A 2,299-nucleotide genomic window follows, 5' to 3' on the forward strand; every position below is an offset into this window, starting at 1 on the left:
GAGGCGTTATAGTAATTTTTCTGTAAAAAAAACAGCCTGCAAAGCAAAGGAAGGCTCTTGACACATGTCTAGAGGGTTGCAAGTCACCCCTTGAGTCAATTTGCCATCAGCCATGAGAGGGCCTTTAAACAATAGGCCATAAAACAACATGAATCTACTAAAGAGCTTGGTATATTGTTTTGCTCTACAATGCTATGATCTTGGCTTATCTGTCACAAATTAGGGGACTTCCATGTTACGATTAAAGCCACTGAACTCCATGTGAGTTGCTGAAACATAATGAGCCCCTGTCATCCCTGAGCCCTAGCCTGGTGTGAAGCATTATATGGCCACAGACAAATTGTCAGCAGTACAGGTTAGAGCCTGCACCTAAGCACCCTCCACATCCTTCCTTCCTTTCACACCTCTTTACTAATTAATGCTAGCTGCTTTTTTTTATCTTGGCTCCATTGATGCTGTCTGCTCCCTCATTGATGCTTGCCACTTTTCAAGCCCTGTTCTCACTTTCCACCTCTCCTCTTCTATCACCTGTTTCTGGGCTACAATCCACGCTGCTGCTTTGTTACTTTTCAGTGTACCCTTCCAAACCCGAAGAGCAGTATAGAAATCCCCCTTTCTCTCCTTCTTTCTTCTCTCAGCAGACCCCCCCCCTTCACTCCTGCGCTGTGTTATGTCTATGGCAGCAGTGGCGGCTCCAGTGCGCATGCGTGGCACCGCTGCCAGCTACCGGCTGTAGTGTAGTGAGCCAAGGAGAGAGAAGCAGACAGATAGGCAACGCTCGCTGCCATCGTCTTCTTGCCCTCCACCTCCTCCTGATCCTCCCTCTCTGTTGGTGAGGGCAGCACAAATAAATCTTAAAGGAGGAGAAAAAAAAAAAGAGGCTGCCCCAACCCCTAGGCATGGCCAGCTCGGTGAGTAGAGGGGGTGGAACAAACCTTTTCCTTTAATGCAACCTTCTGCAGACCGGCTCTGCCTGCAGTCACGGCACTGCCATCTATGTATCCCCGCTGTTAACTTCAACCTGGATCGTGGTTTCCGCTGCACTTGCTGTAAGGGAGGACGCTTGCGCTAGAAACGATGGGATCGCCTGGAGAAGTAGCTGGGTATATGGACCGGCACCGTACAGTGATAGCGAGCCTGCACTGACGATCGAGCACAAGCCATAGGAGGGGCATCACGATGTGTACTGGCATGATCTGAGAGTTTGGGGATTGCTCAGGGCACCAACCCTGCACCGTGGATCGCCGGCACCTGAAAGCATGTATCTGGATTAAAAGGAAGCCCCGGCGGTTGCACACCGACAACCGGATCGTCATCTGGATTGCATGGTTTACTTTGGCGGAAAAGCCGCAGCTGGAGTTGTGCATTTAGACAGGCTGCTAGGAGGGGATGCGGAGTGGATTGTGATTAAAGCACCTGCAAGGGAGGAGGTGGTGGACCGAGACCTGGATCCGGGGAAAGGTGGATCTCGGAGCTTGGCTGAGCCCGCACAATAAAGGCAGCCCGGACTTCCAGGAGCCACTGCTGCCGGAGCTGAACGAGGCGCCGCTAGCATGGTGCGTTCACGTCCTGGCCACACACTGGTTAAACCTTGCCAATGACAGCCTCCCCCTAAGCATGTCACCCCAACACCCACCTCAATACCATTGATGCTGGGTGCCCCTTGCTGCTTTCTACCCATCATCGCACCTAGACAGCTCTCTTCTGACAGGCTTTTCTCCTATCTATAATTGGATGGAATGGTCTGTGTACCTGGGAACCCATCTCTTATAGGTGTTCTGGGATTAGCTTGATGATCTAGAATTGTTGGCTTGTATGTCAGTCGCTCCTTCCATAAGGAGATGCAGTTTAATTCAGAGAACCTAGTGTGTGTGTGTGTGTGTATAAAAGAAAGAAATACATGTCTGACCCCCCCCCCCCTTCCCCTCCTATGAATGTTCTGAGGTTAGATTGATGATCCTATTGAAGGCATGAATTGTTGGGGTGTTCTCAGTTACAGCTCCCATACAAATATACGGTTTTCATTTAGTGATTTTAATCTAAAATACATATTATATTTTTTTTGTGTGGCTGTGACTGGATGGAATAGTCTTTGTACCTGTGAACCCCTCTACTATGGATGTTCTGAGGTTAGGTTGATGATCCTGCTGCTGAAAGCATGAATTGTTGGGGTGTATTCAGTTACTTCTCCAATAAGGATATGCAGTTTTCATTAAGGGATCTTAATCTAACATAGGTATTTGCCGTGTGTATATATTACTGGATGGAATGGTCTGTGTACCTGTGAACCCCCCCCCCC

At 49.1% G+C, this 2,299-nt stretch overlaps 1 protein-coding gene across 3 annotated transcripts in view; it reads left to right on the forward strand.

Annotated features, from left to right (window-relative positions):
- Positions 1-1,444: 1,444 nt before the first annotated feature.
- Positions 1,445-2,299, forward strand: part of MLLT3 (MLLT3, super elongation complex subunit) — a 196,778-nt gene continuing 195,923 nt past the window's right edge. For 2 of the 3 annotated variants that reach the window (XM_018571520.1, XM_018571522.1), the window contains exon 1: positions 1,497-1,556. In XM_018571520.1, coding sequence (XP_018427022.1) covers positions 1,554-1,556 — 3 coding nt within the window. In that variant the 5' untranslated portion in view covers positions 1,497-1,553. Of the gene's footprint in view, positions 1,557-2,299 lie in introns of all 3 variants that reach the window. The other variant, XM_018571521.1, reaches the window with a different exon arrangement.

This window comes from Nanorana parkeri, unplaced genomic scaffold (genome assembly GCF_000935625.1).
Source record: "Nanorana parkeri isolate BGI_ZX_2015 unplaced genomic scaffold, ASM93562v1 scaffold1773, whole genome shotgun sequence".
NCBI lineage: Eukaryota > Metazoa > Chordata > Amphibia > Anura > Dicroglossidae > Nanorana > Nanorana parkeri.